Here is a 14,323-nt window from a genome sequence, read left to right as displayed (position 1 = left end):
AAATACAGCAGTAAAATAAATGCATTTTGGATGTAGTGCATTCAGATGATCTTGTATGTAATTCATGAATTACTATTTTATAGATCATGACAGAGTTAACAATAAAAAGTTAAACATTTTCAACAGACTGACCTCTTAATACTATATCTAGTTTAATTTACCTAAAACTTAAGGTGTGGCTGACTTCAGGTGTGTGTGAAAAGGGGAATGCTAGCAGTTTTAGTTCTTTGCATTATTTGGACTTTTTTATTAAGTTTAGAACAAACTGGGAGGGACTAATCTAAGAATAAGCCAATTTTTTTTACCAATCTGGTAAAAAAAATTTCTGTGCACATCAAGAAGACTAAGTCAAGTTACAGTTCCTGGAGACCTGGCTTATACAGAATGAATTCGGTAGCACTGTGTAATTCCACAGCATCTGCTTTTTGTATGATTATCCCACTAATAGTGTCCGTTGCCTGTCCTTCCATATATTCACAGAAAGGTGAGGACCTTCTTGTGTCACCTACACACAGTTGTTGCGCTAAGGTGGATTATTTAATTACTTACATCCTTCATCAAGGTGATTATCTAGCCCGATTTTTAAAAGTCTGTAGTGTAAAAAAGTCCTCACATATCCTGTCTTTGTTTCCGCATTTCACTGCATTTGGTTTTTAAAACTTCTTCTGGATATCTAGCCAAATCCTGAAGATAAACCCATTTTCTTTTTTGCCCTTAATTTCCGTGTGCAGCAGTTGGTCATTCCTTTTACAACAATCTCCTATGTATGAGACAACAGTTTTGAGGCCTGTACTTGTAAGGATAATGTTCAGTAAAATGACTTAATCTTGGTTAGTCAGTTTTAGTTTTCGCTTTCCAGTTTTAAACTTCAGGAAACTCCTGATTAATGAGGAACATGGAAATACTTTTATTTCTATGGGGTTTACATAAGAGGTATTGGAAAACTTTTTAAAGCCATTTTAAAAATAAAAATAACGTTATCAATAGGGGTAAAACTGCTCACAAGAATAGTACAGTTCAGATGTGTTTTTCTCAGCGTAAGGGTCCCTAAGACTGAACTCTTTAGATGAAATGAATCGGTTTGAGCTACTTTGATTCCTGAACTATTTTCTCTAATGTGAATCCGGATACTCCATGAAAATGTTCATAGGATTTTGAGGAAAAAAATTGTATTTAAAGCAAACTTTGCATGAATATCTGTGGTGTAAGTCTCAGAAATACCTTGAAGAATGTATCATTACTTAGTTTTTGGATTTCGTTTATAGCTAGTGAAACTCATAGAAGATTTTGAAATGGCTGCCAGTTCAGACTTCGGTGCTCGTCCTTCATTCCCTGAAGATGCTAGAATCATTGATGACGGTATGTGTTCAGTTAACAGAAGGATAGTAAACGTGCAATTGAATATTAAACTTGACAAGCTTCTAATTGCAGCTGAAGTTTAATGCAATCCCAACAGGTGTTATTGAAATATCAAAAATGAAAAATGTGTGAGAGAGAAATAAAATCAAAGGTAGAAGATCTGAATATTATGGGCGTTGCTTCAACAAAAATACATTTGAAAGTATCTGTATACTTTGATCTTTTCCAAAACCATAATGCAGAACTTGGGTGTAGGATTTTAAAGATGATAGTATGTATTTCTATTGATTCATAAAATCAAAACATGATGCTTATGAGTGCCTTGCTTGCTGCTATAAAAGAATATGAAATTTTTCCTCAGTTTTCTCTGTGTATATAAAGTAATTTTTTTTGTGCATCTTTGGTGGCTATTTAGTTGTGATAGCTGCTTATATCAGCTTAACTGTTTGCTAGAGCTGATGTAGTGAATAATTTATGTAGCAATTGACTATCTAGAACCTACCTACTTAAAGCTATCATACTGTTCCAAGAAGGAGCATGCTAGGGGTACATACTTCGTGTCCATTTTACATTCATACCAACACATAGTCTAATCTACTTAGGAAGTTAATACAAAGCCAACTGGTGGAACCAAACCATGGCTGTATCTGTATTTGTACATAAGACAATGCTTATGAAGTCCATTAGCCTCACACAGAGCAACTCATAGTTCAGTCTTTTGTTCACATGTGCAGGACTGGTAAGTAACATCACAGCCCTGGTAGTGCTGTTTCGTAGGGAGGCACAACTGATCTCGCTTCAGGTTGTTTTAGGTTTTGACAGATAAACTAAATATGCCACTAGCAAACACAGATGAGTGATAGCTTTTGCATTGTGGATTTTTTTCATTGGTCTGCGCTACTTACTATATTATTTTTTCACAGAATCAGAACATTATTTGAGGTGCATGATTTTTGAAGGTGTTGCAGGTGGTGAAAAGGAGGGCTTAAACTTGGAATATCCTGTACCCAGTAATACTACATTGGAAGTACACTCTACTGCCTCTGCGGCCGCTGCTTCTAACTTTCCCAGTGGCGTAAAGTCATCTTCTGGTATAGTCTTTAATATTTATTTTTCCCCTGTTTCTCCTTTTAAAAATGAGTAAACCTTTTCTTCCTGGTATAAAGCTTTCTTATTGCTATTATGTAGAATGTAATGTCATGCAAATAAGCTCGTAAAAGTCAGTTGTCAGTCTTTCTAGATTGCATTGTTTAGAATGGCTTCATGGATGTGTATTGATAATGAGTTTATATGTTTCCTGACGGAGTAATACCGCTAAGCTTTGAAAACAGTTTTGCAGTGAATTATACTTGCACTCATATTCACCATTAAAGAAAATTAATAACTTTGGGTCTATTTCTGAAACCCATCTCTATGATGATTTGTAATTATTTAGCTGAGTGTACGTGAATATAAATAGGCACAGAGCCACAGAACACTCATAGCTTCTTCCCAAAGCTGTCTTTATCACCTCTGTCATCCTCCTATGTTCTAGAGGTGAGATCTCAATTAAATCCAGTCCACATCAACAAAATAAATTGTTCTGTATAACTATACAGTAATTACTGTCTGTGTCCAAAACCATTATTTTATAAGGTCTCATTTCGTTTTGCGAACTGAGCAAATTGATTTTTGCAATTATCAAGACTGCAGTAGCATTAAAAGGAGAAGGGAAGATGGCTGTGCAAGCAAGCTGTTGCCTGTGTTTAAAAATGTACTGTGTCTGTTCTATCTGCATATTGCCTGTATTGCTTGCATTGAAGCTTCTGTACATCTGTGCTTCTGTGGTTTTTGGTCACAACAACTCCATGCAATGCTACAGTCTTGGGGAAGATTGGCTGGAGAGCTGCCCGGCGGAAAAGGACCTGGGGGTGCTGGTTGACAGCCGGCTGAACATGAGCCGGCAGTGTGCCCAGGTGGCCAAGAAGGCCAACAGCATCCTGGCCTGTATCAGAAATAGTGTGGCCAGCAGGAGTAGGGAAGTGATTGTGCCACTGTACTCGGCACTGGTGAGGCCACACCTTGAATCCTGCGTGCAGTTTTGGGCCCCTCCCTACAAGAAGGACGTTGAGATGCTGGAGTGTGTCCAGAGAAGGACAGTGAAGCTGGTGAGGGGTCTGGAGCACAAGTCTTATGAGGAGCGGCTGAGAGAACTGGGGTTGTTCAGTCCGGAGAAGAGGAGGCTGAGAGGAGACCTTATCGCTCTCTACAACTACCTGAAAGGGGGTTGTGGGGACGAGGATGTTGGTCTCTTCTCCCAAGTAACTAGCAACAGGATGAGAGGAAGTGGCCTCAAGTTGCGCCAGGGGAGGTTTAGATTGGATATTAGGAAAAATTTGTTCACCAAGAGAGAGTGGTCAATCATTGGAACAGGCTGCCCAGGGAGATGGTGGAGTCACCATCTCTGGAAGTATTCAAGAAACGTGTGGATGTGGCGCTTCAGGGCATGGTTTAGGGGACACGGTGGCGTTGGGTTAACGGTTGATGATCTTGAAGTCCTTTCCAACCTTAATGATTCTAAAAATGATACATACTTTGTACAGGTGAACGTGCATTTGATGGTCACATTTGCAGCAATCTGTTTTAAAACATGGCTCCTATATGTGCACACAGCAGAAGTGAATCTCGAATGGCATGCACGCCCAGATAAATTTTATAAGCAGTCATACGCTTACAGTTTTCGCTTGAAGTATAAACTTGTTACTTGCAAGCTAAGAAAACTTTAGGTGATACTAAGCTGCAACTTAGTATGATACTTAGCTGATACTAAGCTCATAATTTTTTGAGACTACAGTTTCGTTTAGGAAGGGTAGTAGTGCTCTTCCTTCCAGGACATCCATACTGCTATTCAGCCACATTTCCTGAATGACAGGCTACGTAGCCTGGCTGCTTCAAGTCAGTGGCAATCGTACATTTCCGTAAAACACTATAGTTAATTGGAATGGATCATTCCAGCTAGTTGGAACTGATAAGCTTAATTTGATCTTGACAGAAAACTGACAACAGTGGTCTCATCTTCCTAGCAAATGTATCCATGACAGTCATGGAGCTGTTAATTAATGCTCTCTGAAGACTCAATATTGTCCTGGCAGTCAATGACATGCTGTCTCACAGGTCATTAAGCCTATGTACAATACTCATTTATTTTTAATGTCAGCATATTCAGGTTGGTATATTTCTGTAGTTTATCCCACAGGCTATTTAACATACGTACTATTAGCTTGTGTACAAGTGCAAGGCTTTTATTAACAAAGGCTGTTTCTGTTTCAGACTTTAGCATATGTGGAGATCGATGTGATAGGTATGTATTTTGACATTGTTTTTTTTTAAAATTTGTTTACTTTACACTCTTGCCAACAAGGGGACTGCCAAGGTGGAACTATCACTTACATGAAAATTCAGGCATTCGTTTTGACACAGAATGAAAACCTTTTTATTAGTTAATTCCAGGCAGTTACTCTGACTTTGGTAGTGTCTGTTATATTCACTTCACGCAAAAGCTGCAGAAGCATTCCAGGTTGCTTTCCAGTTACAAGTAACAGAGCTGTTACTGTAGATGCTGCTGTTGTGTATGTGCATTTGTTATTTCTCCTATTTGCAAAACACTGTTTTTGAAAAGTATACGTAGCCGCTGCTAGTAGTCGCCTGCTGAGGCCAACTATCACCAGAAAGTACTTGGAAGTGTTACCATATGAACAGTGTAAAGCAAGAGAGTGAAGATTTCAAAGTTGGAATGATCTTATGCCTCAGATAAAATGGTCTGACATACTTTTTACTGTTAACTGCTGTTACTCTTCTGGATCCAGTTGTGCAGTAGGAAACAGTAGCTGGCTTCCCTTTCTTCCTGGTCATTCTGCTCAGTTACCCACCTTTGTTGTTGTGCTGGAAGCATAGCAGTAAACGGAATGGTTTAGTTCACTTTTAAAAGTATTTTAAGTGAAACTGCTTGTTGTGACTGAAGTAGATGAGGGAGTGATTATGTAACCTTGAGGATGGGTGAGGCAATAAACTTCAGTAGATGGTGATTTTGACCCAAAGAAGTAACTTGAAGCAGCTGTAGCTTGTAATTGTAAACTACCTGAGATTTGTTTTTTATTGAGAGCAAGTGTTTAAGAGAGAGGAGAGAAATGATCTAAAACTATTCTGTCTCTCTCAGATTCTTGCTCAGAAGGTCATTGGGAGTTGGGGTTCCTGAAACTGGTGGCATCCCACAGCCTTAACTCGGCATGGGCAGCAGTACAAAACCCGTGGGTGGTTTGGCCTTCTGGATGGCCAGGCTCAACCTCTGCTGGGCCAGCCATGTTCACGCACCCCAGTGGTGCTCAGGCTCTGGACAGGGCCATATTTCTGGATGGTACTTTCAAAGGCCTCTTTGCTGCAGTACTCCTGATGTTAGTCAGGTCTCGCTCATTCTGTCCCATTCACACTGAGGAGCTACAAAGTTGACTGAAGCGTACATGATGACAGTGAAGTTAAGGCGATGGCTGGTAACTTCTGTAAGACAGGGCATCCGCACGCATTATGCGGGTATTGCTTGTGTGCGCTAACAGAGTGAGATGTAGGGGAAAGAAAACTCAGTCCAAAGGCGTCAGGTAAAGCAACCTGCATATTCTTGGGTGAAGCATAAAAGGAAGGATTTTACCTTATTGTTTTTACAGGCATGTTCTACTTAACTTAGTAACATTTTTTTCCCCCCTTCCTAACTTTAAGCTCTGTAGAAGATCGCCTGCACATTACTGGTCTGAGTGGTGTTACTGACATCATTAGTGATCTTGCAGTAGTAGAAGGTGATGTCTCTCCACTGGAGCTGGGCTTTACAAAAATACAAGCTAAGAAAAACTCTAGGTAATACCATGGCTGTTTTTTATTATGTATTAGTTAAATCATTTTAACCCTGGTTATTATTCTCATAGCTCACACCCTGTAAACAAAGGGAGCAGGCATGTGATTTGAGTTGATGTTAATGGGACTAGTATTAGAACTGCTTAATAGCCACTGTTTCACTGGCCATTATTGTCAAACGTGCTAACTGATTTTTATTATTTTGGTTTTAAAATTCTTTCCTTCCTACTTGCTTCTTCCTCCTTCTACCAGGTATAGGCTGGAGTACGACTCTATATGCAGGAGTCAGCTCAACCAAGGGTACTGGAGCCTTCTAAAGCAGTTCTGAAAGACAGAATAGAAAGTTCCTGTCAGTGGCAAAGCAGCTTCCAGCCCCAGACTCCAGCTTGTCATGCCCTCCTCCCTGCTGGAGATTCTTGCACCTTCGTGACTGTCAGTTATAAATCCAGCTGTGTTCTTTCCTGAGATAGGTTGAAATTACAGCTGTTTCCTACTCCTGTTTGTGGTATCAGTTGCTCACAAGGCAAAAATACAGCTGTTCATGATGCCAGTCAATCTGCTGCATTGGTGCGATGGTTCACACCAGTTTAAGAGACCAGTTTCAGTGGCTCACTTAAGTAGAGTATAGTGCTCTGGTTTGCTTGTTCTAACATTACTCAAATTGTAAAAGGGGCTCAAGAGCTTCAAATCTAAATCTATGCACAGATCATAGCATCTGTGTGATCCTTGGAGAATTGCAAGCACATTAATAATGACTACATCAAGATACCAGTGTTGCAAGCTAGACTGTTTTGTGCAATTATGTGAATATTGTCAAAGTTACTGAGAATTTCAGAAACGCATTCAAGCAATATTTAATCAAACGTGACCAAAGACCTAAAGGCAACTCAGTTTCATGTACTTATTTTCACTTGTGGCCATGAATACTTCTGATAATGACACTTCCCTTTGCCATAAAGTAGATCACTTTTGAATGCATCCAAGTTCTTCCAGTCCCTTGAGGGCTTTGATGCTTCAATCCATAAGCACTCGGTTGAACTGCAGCTACTAGAGATACCTTATTTTGCTACACTCACATCTTCTGTTGATTCTGAATTATTGGTGCCTGCTAGTCTTGAAAATGAGAGAAGTTTCAAAATGTGCTGCAAAAAATGAGACATTTAAAATTGAAACACTTCTCTTGGAAAATCTCATATTTAATTTTTAGGTCAGTGTGTTTAGTTTGACAGTGAATAAAATGTTTATTACCCAGCTGCTTACTTTAAAGAGTATTGCAATGTGAATTAGTAAATATTTCTGAAGAACTCTTGAGGATGAAGGTATGTTAGCGATTCTGATTGGCTGTGTTTTTCCTGTTGTTAATATGCTGAGTTAGTTTTTTTAAAATTAGTTTATACAGATTGACTTGTGAAGGAGCTCCTGCGTTGAACAGGAGTAGGAAACAGCTGTAATTTCACCCTTTTTGTTCCCTGCCCTCTTTTCTTTTTAGACATTTACACCATCCACACTTAAAAGAAAGATCAAAGCAAACAACTGGCAGGTTTTCCTGTGCCAGTTACCACTTAAAAGACAATAACAGATGGTCCACATTTAAAGCTTTGGTCCTATTATCTGAGTGTAGTTGACAGATAGAAGAAAAATTTTAGGAAATGTCTGGGAGATTACTTGCGTGCCGGGATTTTTATGAAGTAAAATTTTGCAGAAGAAAATTGCCCTGTTGTTCGCTTACTTATGCTTTCAGCTAAGTCAGAATTTTAAATGGATTGCAATATTTTTATTACGTCATGTGTAGCTGCCATTGTTCACAGTTTAAAGGATGTGCTAGATTATTTCCCATTTACGTCTGCTTTCAGGACTCATTCTGCTGCTGGACATTCTCAAAAAACAGAAAAGGAGAAGAAAGAGATACAAGCATGGATGAAAAGAAAGCAAAAGGAAAGAATGAGAGAATATGTGAAGAAGCTGGATGAACAAAGGCAGAAAGAGCATAATCCATTCAAACTAAGAAAGAATGTGGTAAGAATAATGGGTGTCTTGAAGAGTCTCTGTTGTGTATTATACCAGTGTTGCTTGTTCAAGTTAGATAATATAAAGGCTGTCAATAATTTTTTTCCCTATTTTAATGTTGGTTTTTCACATGTATTTGCCCCCCCCTTTCTTGCCCCCCCCTTTCTTGCCCCCCCCTTTCTTGCCCCCCCCTTTCTTGCCCCCCCCTTTCTTGCCCCCCCCTTTCTTGCCCCCCCCTTTCTTGCCCCCCCCTTTCTTGCCCCCCCCTTTCTTGCCCCCCCTTTCTTGCCCCCCCCTTTCTTGCCCCCCCCTTTCTTGCCCCCCCCTTTCTTGCCCCCCCCCTTTCTTGCCCCCCCCCTTTCTTGCCCCCCCCCTTTCTTGCCCCCCCCCTTTCTTGCCCCCCCCCTTTCTTGCCCCCCCCCTTTCTTGCCCCCCCCCTTTCTTGCCCCCCCCTTTCTCGCCCCCCCCCCTTTCTCGCCCCCCCCCCTTTCTCGCCCCCCCCCCTTTCTCGCCCCCCCCCCCCCCTTCTCCACCACCACCCCTTTTTTCCACCACCACCCCTTTCCCCCCCCTTTTCTTTACTGGAATGGGCCATAGTTGTGTCAGAAGGGATCAGTAAGCAAATACAGTGGTGTTTTTCACCAGCTGCAGGAGGGACAATTGGCTGCTGGTGGCAGTTACAACCTGCCCTCTAGTTCTGGGTTCAGGAAGTATAGTCCCTGACTTGTAATGGATATAGCTGTAACATTCACTGATAAAAGCTGTGTTTTGTCAGGAAGTGATGACTACAGGAGTTGTAAAGATGTGTTGTTTTGTCTTGCCCCACAGCGCCCCAAAACCTCCAGTGAATTTAAAAAGCAGAGTTCAGATCTTTACAAACATGATAGGATACTGAGGGCAGGCATCCTTGGCATTCACACACAGAAGTGTATGCGATTACAGAGGGTTGGCAGAGATGTTAGAATATGGCATATACCTCAAGTGTCTGATGAATATTTTTGTTGAAGGCTGGTTTCAGTACAGGCTTAGCAAAAAATCCCTTCCCTCCCAGAATTTTTTTGATATTAAGTTTAATTATTTATGGCCTGATACATCTCTTGTGATCTGTACTTGTACTAGAAATAACTGAAGCAAAAAAAAGGTACAAAAGTAGTTGAGAAATAATTTCCCAATCAGTATTAAGTCTTAAAAGATGCATTTGTCACCTGGATACTTCCAGGACCTAAAAATACACTGCTGAGTCGGGGGAAGTTCCAGGGTTACACGAGATGAGACCTAGCAACAGCAAATACATCCCTGTACTTCTTACTCATCAGTTGAATGTAGGATGTGCGTAGATGTTTCATGCTGAAGCTCTACTGTTTTTAACTCCGAAGCAGCAAACATGTACCAGACAGAAGTTTCCTGTTACTAAATAATTCAGTTGTATTCACTTTTAGAAAGAGTAACAGGTCTCATCTATGAAATACAGTATTTCCCCTGGTTTTAAACAGTCTTTCAGAGTTGAACCCAGCTGCTCTTTTGTACATGTGTAGGGAGAAGTATTGCAGAGAAAATGGCTCCTGCTGTTCTCCCTCTCCAGTGTTGCCAACCAATAAATACATCAATTATAACAACAATAAATACTTGATGCTCTTGTTACAGGGTGTTCTGAAATCATTAGATGGGGGGATTCTCGGCTTTTGGTGGGTTCTTTTAGAAGAAAGCATTAAAAAATCGAAATTGTACTCTAGCAAACACAGGTCAAAGTGCAACCTTGCCCTATTTTTAAATCAGCTGTTGTAAGGAACGTCACTGATTTTAGGAAGCGGAGGGTGAGGCCATTTGAAACTTTGAGCTTCACAGCTTGGTATCTCCTTAGGATTGTTAATAGTTCAAGCATATGAGTTGTGGAAAGTGTGACTGCAAGCTTTCAGTATAATTTTAGAGACTGGAAGTTTATAGAGACAATCTTATCTGAATTCCTGGTAGGGCCATATGCTTTTATCTTGTTTTTCTTTCCTTCTGGAGAGTGTTTTCAACAGGAACTTTCAAGACAAGTAGATCTACATTTTGAGAGAGAGTGAATAAGTTAATGATTATTATACTTTCTTGCACAGCATTGTAGTCCTACTTCAAAGGCTATTAAATTCTTCCAGAAGAAGAAAGAAGAAAAAGACAAGTGAGTTGCTATAAATGTAACTTGTGACATTCTTATTTATATATTAATGTTGTCTGTGAAACTGCAGGTGTGAATGGCATTTCAACCAAACACATAAATAATTCATTCTGGATTTACCATTCAGGAAAACTCTGAACCCGTTTCATCCTTTGACTGTATTTTTCACTTTCCAAATATAATTTTTTCTCCCCCCGCCTCAACGTTGACTCAATCATTCTGTCAAACCCATTGTTAATAAATGTTTTAACTTCTTACTAATGATCGTATGAGGGTTAGTGTAGCTTCTCTGAAATGGCAAAAGTACGTTCTTCTGTTCTGGTTAGCAAGACCCACAAGCCAGCTGCGATCTGATGCGTGATAGCATGAGTTAATGTGTAATATTATTGCTCCACAGAGCCCTGTTATCTGAACATCACAGTATGAGAATATCACAAGCACTTTCTCTGATGAATGAAATGTTATCTGAAAGAGTGGTGCTACCTGAAAATGAACACAGACCATTGTCCAGGACAAGATTGCCTCAAGAGTACAGAGAAAAGCATATGGCATCTACTAAACGGTAACAACTTTTAAGCATTAACCCTACTCTGATGTATTGGTGTCTTTACCACACTTCAGATTTGTCTGCAATTTGTGGCTAGCTGGTATAGGATTAACTTGGGAGAAGCTTTATTTTCTGGCAGAATCAAAGACAACATTTTGTCTGCATCAGAGGAGTCTTAGGCTCCTGTACCAGTCTTCTCACAACCACTAGTGTAAAACTTGGAGGGAGCCTTCAGAATGCCCTTGGGAGCACAGAGTAAGCCGGCTCCTGAGTCAGAGCTGTAATCAATGTCGTAACCCATTCCACGGAACAGCAGTTCCACTGGACTGTAGCCAGCAACATAGTTAATGATCTGAAGAGCATCTGCTACAAGCAAGAAGCAAATAAAAATACTACTGTGTATGCATATAGACTACTGAAGTCAGAGTTCAGCAAACTCGAGATTTACTCTCTTCCTTTCTCATTTTTTCATTACCTAGGATTTTACTTGTTCTTGCTTTTGCACTTCGGTGCTTATTGCCTTTTGCGGAATTGATGGTATCTGAGTATTATAAATTGGTACTTAATTCTACTTGATGGCAGTAATGTCATGTGTGCATATGCAATCCAGGTACATATTGCAGTATACTTCTTCTACGTACAGTTCTGTGTTTTCCAAAATAATAGGAGGAACTGTGTACTTCAGATAATTCTGTAACTTCCAGTCTTAAATATTTCTGCATCCTTTTTATAGGTAAAGTTCCAGGGTAGAGCATTAAACTGAACGTAGTCGGTGCTGTACAGAGCCTGCTGGTGGTGTCCAAGGGCAGTTTAAGTACATCAGCCCTGCCAGAATGAGAAGCGCTAGCAGTGTCCTGCAGGAAGGCACCTCAGGAGTAGCAGTAGCCTCTAATTGAGAAATGTTGTAGTTGGACCTAAACTGCCTCCTTGTAAAGCCAATTTGATGTGTCTTCCCTGTGATTGCCAGCAGTTCTGATTCTGGTGAGCCTTATTGGCCTCATATGCAGCGTGTGATGCTGATCCTCAGCTAAGTGTGCTGAAGGTGATTTCTGTGGCCTTTTTGCCTCGTTTGCGTAAGCCCTGTTAGATCTAAGTTGTATGGACGAATGGTATGTGGTAGACAGTCATAAGTATTTGGGCTTTGTTGTTTTGTGTTTTTCGTGTTGTAGAGGGCATCCGAAGAGTCCTGTTCTGTCAGAAAGGAGCAGAATTGCTGCCAAACCCAGCCTTGGCCAAAAAGCACACTGTTCCACCCCAACTCTTGGTTTAACGCAGTCCAGTGGTAAGAACAGAGCTCTCTCGATGAAGGCACATACTGAAGATGATCTTCAAGTTATGACCGGATTTTGGGAGGGAGAAGCTTTAATACCTGTGTAGAAAGTCAGACTTACAATCCTGGAGGTTGCCTGTCCTGAGGCTTTTGCACCTGTGCTGTCATTGACCTGTTAAATGATGTCATCTTTCCTTACTGTCTCTTCCTGAATCCAAAGTAGCTTAATTTGCCATAGCAAGAGTACTGTGTAATCCAGGAAGCAAGCTCAGAGATGAAAGTTTTGAAGTGTCTTTTGAGTAGCTTTCATCTAGTGCACCTAACACGAAATGCTTCTTTGTCTTTCCAGAAAATGCCTGTACACTCCTACAGAAGGGTACTTCTAGAGGAAGAATGAGACATGCTGCAAACTATCCTGTTAATTCTAGCCACTGTAAGTTACAAAGAGCAACGACATAGGGCTGTTCAGCTGCATAATACAGGGAAAAACAAGACACAGAGAACACATTTCAGAATACATCCTGGGTAGAATTTGTGCAACACAGGCCTCGGATACAGCAGTAGTTTAGAAGAATAAAGTCATCATTTCTCCCCCACATGAAAAGCCTTTTCATTAGAAACCTGTGAAACATTTTAAATCAATCACCTTTGTTCATCTTCCTGCACGGTTTTAGCCAGATGGCAGTTCGAAGGTTACTGAAGCAGATGTGCCAGACGTCAGTGATTTCCTGAAACAGGCATTACAAAGTAATGAGGGACAGAGGCACCAGGTAGGCACTGAGAATAGTCCTATTCCACTTTGTGTTCTGGCCTGGGAAGACAGTTGAGAGCGTGAGGATGGAAGGGGCAGGGACCAGCAGCATTTTCTCACCATAACCCCACATCAGTTCAAGACGGCAGTGCATGCTGTTTTCACATGTGTGTACACCTGGCTTTCGGTTCTTAGGACCTGGAGCTTCTGTTCTTGGAGAAGTTTCAAGACGTTTGAAGAAAACGGCAAGAAATGTTGCATTGCTATGGTTGGCTTCTTTTCTCCTCAGCTGCCAAGTACAGAGTCAGCAGGACATCAAAAGAAAAGGCTCCTCATGTTGCCACTGCAGTTCAGACAGAAGGGGTTGATGAAGAGACTGATCGTGACATAGTAAGTCCTTGGACTGTGCCTGATGATATCCAAAGAATACTTCAAGATACTCATGACTCCTTGTTTGAGGTAGGATGTCTACTTATTCTCGGAATGATTTGATGACCTGCCATTTTGCACTGTTCCTTCTACTTGATTTAAAACGTACCTCGAACTGTCTTTATAAGAACTGTATAGGTATGTTGTCTGTCCAGGCAATAGAAGCTCATTGTGTTGCACTCGGGAGTGCATAAACAGGAAAATAAATTGCATTTGTTGCAGAGTAATCAGATATGTAACTTGATTAGGCCATGTTTAAAAGAGTGGGATCACTTCTACTGGCTGCACAGAGGTCTCATCCATGAATGATAGGCAAGGGTTCAGCTCGTCTTCTCTTCCTCCAATAGGCCTCTGCACTGCATCCCGTGAGTTTCTCTCCTCTGGGCATTCTCGAATCTGATGGCGTTTCTGAAAGCACGGGAAGTATCCTCAGCAAACTGGACTGGAGTGCAGTTGAGGCTATGGTAGCAGACGTGGAAGACAAGTGAACAAAGTTCCTCAACTGCTGTGCACTTCCAAACAGTTGCTGGTGTTTGGTTTCATTTTTTAAAATAGTCATTGTTCTACTTAGAGTGGGTTGAGGCTTGCATTGGTTTCCTTCTTAAGCAGCACAGAAACTCTCACTGCTTTCAGTCTTGCCTACATGAAATTCACTTCTTTCACATGGAGTTTGCTTTCCCATGTGTCTGTCTTCTAGTCAACAAGAACTAAATACAGCTGGTAAATGCAGACCTTAACAGTCTTAAACGAGAACTTCTGTGTCAGCTATTTGCCCCTCTCAAATACGTAAAGCACTTTATTCTGTTTTAAGAGCACTGCGCAACTGCTTTACCTTTGTATTTAATATTGAACATCATTAGGGATGAAGTTATTTTTATAACTTAACGATTGTAATAAACAGATTTAATAAAAATGAGTGTA

At 40.7% G+C, this 14,323-nt stretch overlaps 1 protein-coding gene across 1 annotated transcript in view; it reads left to right on the top strand.

Moving 5' to 3' along the window:
• Positions 1 to 13,890, top strand: part of CPLANE1 (ciliogenesis and planar polarity effector complex subunit 1) — a gene marked incomplete at both ends in the record, with an annotated part of 63,083 nt that extends 49,193 nt beyond the window's left edge. Inside the window, 10 exons of the mRNA XM_082013756.1 lie at positions 1,266 to 1,359; positions 2,283 to 2,450; positions 6,102 to 6,243; positions 8,094 to 8,256; positions 10,347 to 10,408; positions 10,803 to 10,967; positions 12,122 to 12,234; positions 12,572 to 12,655; positions 13,263 to 13,432; positions 13,750 to 13,890. Coding sequence (XP_081869882.1) covers positions 1,266 to 1,359; positions 2,283 to 2,450; positions 6,102 to 6,243; positions 8,094 to 8,256; positions 10,347 to 10,408; positions 10,803 to 10,967; positions 12,122 to 12,234; positions 12,572 to 12,655; positions 13,263 to 13,432; positions 13,750 to 13,890 — 1,302 coding nt within the window. The remainder of the gene's footprint in view (positions 1 to 1,265; positions 1,360 to 2,282; positions 2,451 to 6,101; positions 6,244 to 8,093; positions 8,257 to 10,346; positions 10,409 to 10,802; positions 10,968 to 12,121; positions 12,235 to 12,571; positions 12,656 to 13,262; positions 13,433 to 13,749) is intronic.
• Positions 13,891 to 14,323: the final 433 nt, after the last annotated feature.

The sequence above is a fragment of the Phaethon aethereus genome (genome assembly GCF_964289735.1).
Source record: "Phaethon aethereus genome assembly, chromosome: Z".
Classification (NCBI taxonomy): domain Eukaryota; kingdom Metazoa; phylum Chordata; class Aves; order Phaethontiformes; family Phaethontidae; genus Phaethon; species Phaethon aethereus.
Note: the sequence above shows the minus strand (reverse complement) of the source record. Positions and strands in the feature narration are given on the sequence as shown.